The sequence below is a fragment of the Eurypyga helias genome, unplaced genomic scaffold, assembly GCF_000690775.1.
Source record: "Eurypyga helias isolate BGI_N326 unplaced genomic scaffold, ASM69077v1 scaffold23716, whole genome shotgun sequence".
NCBI classification, from domain to species: Eukaryota; Metazoa; Chordata; class Aves; order Eurypygiformes; family Eurypygidae; genus Eurypyga; species Eurypyga helias.
The window spans coordinates 9,511-10,486 of record NW_010256397.1 but is presented as its reverse complement, the minus strand read 5'-3'; the positions used below and the strand labels follow the sequence as shown (position 1 = coordinate 10,486).

General features: G+C 56.8%; 1 protein-coding gene across 1 annotated transcript in view; it reads right to left on the bottom strand.

The window, feature by feature from the left end:
• NOL6 (nucleolar protein 6 (RNA-associated)) overlaps window positions 1-976 on the bottom strand; it is a gene marked incomplete at its 5' end in the record, with an annotated part of 28,022 nt that overhangs the window by 18,461 nt on the left and 8,585 nt on the right. Inside the window, 2 exon segments of the mRNA XM_010153662.1 lie at window positions 2-34; window positions 324-464. Of these exon segments, the coding sequence (XP_010151964.1) occupies window positions 2-34; window positions 324-464 (174 nt within the window).

Genomic DNA, 976 nt, shown 5'->3' with positions numbered 1-976 from the left:
AATAAATCGGCTTCATGGGAATGGGAGGGAAGACCTGGGAGAGAACAGACACCCAGGGACTGAGAACAGGGAGGAGAAACCCCAGGGCACCATGCACCCCCTCACCCCAAACTTCCCACTCCAGCAAAGTCCCCCCTGGCACGGGGGACTTGGCCAACTTGTGCACAGCCAGTCCCAGAGACAGCATTTCTGCATCACCCCGAGGGTCCTCTGGAGCCACAAATGCAGAGAGGGGCTAATTCTCCCTGTCCCACCTCAGCCCAGGGCCTCCCCACCAGCTCCTCACAGACTCCCACACATGGGCTGCGCCCAGGAACACTCACATCCGTGTACCGGAGGGCTGGATGGATGCCCTGCACAGCCGTCACTGTCAGCGGCAGTTCTTTCAGGTTCCACAGCTTGCGGCTCAGGTCATCGTAGGAGCAGACAACGCTGACCATGGTCTCCTCGCCCGTCCCCGATGCCTGTGGACACATACAGAGCCTCTCCATTCACTTCTCCTGCTCCTGCACGGATGCCCACCTCACATCCCTCAGGCTGGCATCACAGCAAAGCTCCAAGGAACCAGGACTGTCACCTCAGAAGGCAGCTTCTGGCTGCAGCACTCAGCCAAACAGGGACATAAGAGAGGGAAGCCAAGGGCAAGACTGCCTGAAGCTCCCTAGCAGCCACAGGCATCCTAGAGGCTGTGTTTCAGGCAGCAAGTGAAATTATTGCAAGACACTACGGCAGAACCAAAGGTCGTACTGCCAGCATTCCCTCTAGGAAGAGAGAAGCTAAGAGTGATTTTGGGGGTGAAGAGATCACATACTGGCAAGGTGATAGCTCTGCTGCTGCCTCCCCACCAGTTACCACGATGCCAACAGAGGCAGCAGTTAACAGAAAACCACTCCGACTTCATCCTTAGTGAAAGCAGAGCTGTGAGGCACAGCAAAAGACCGAAAATGTCCAGAGTGTCACAGGAGCCCTGGGAAGA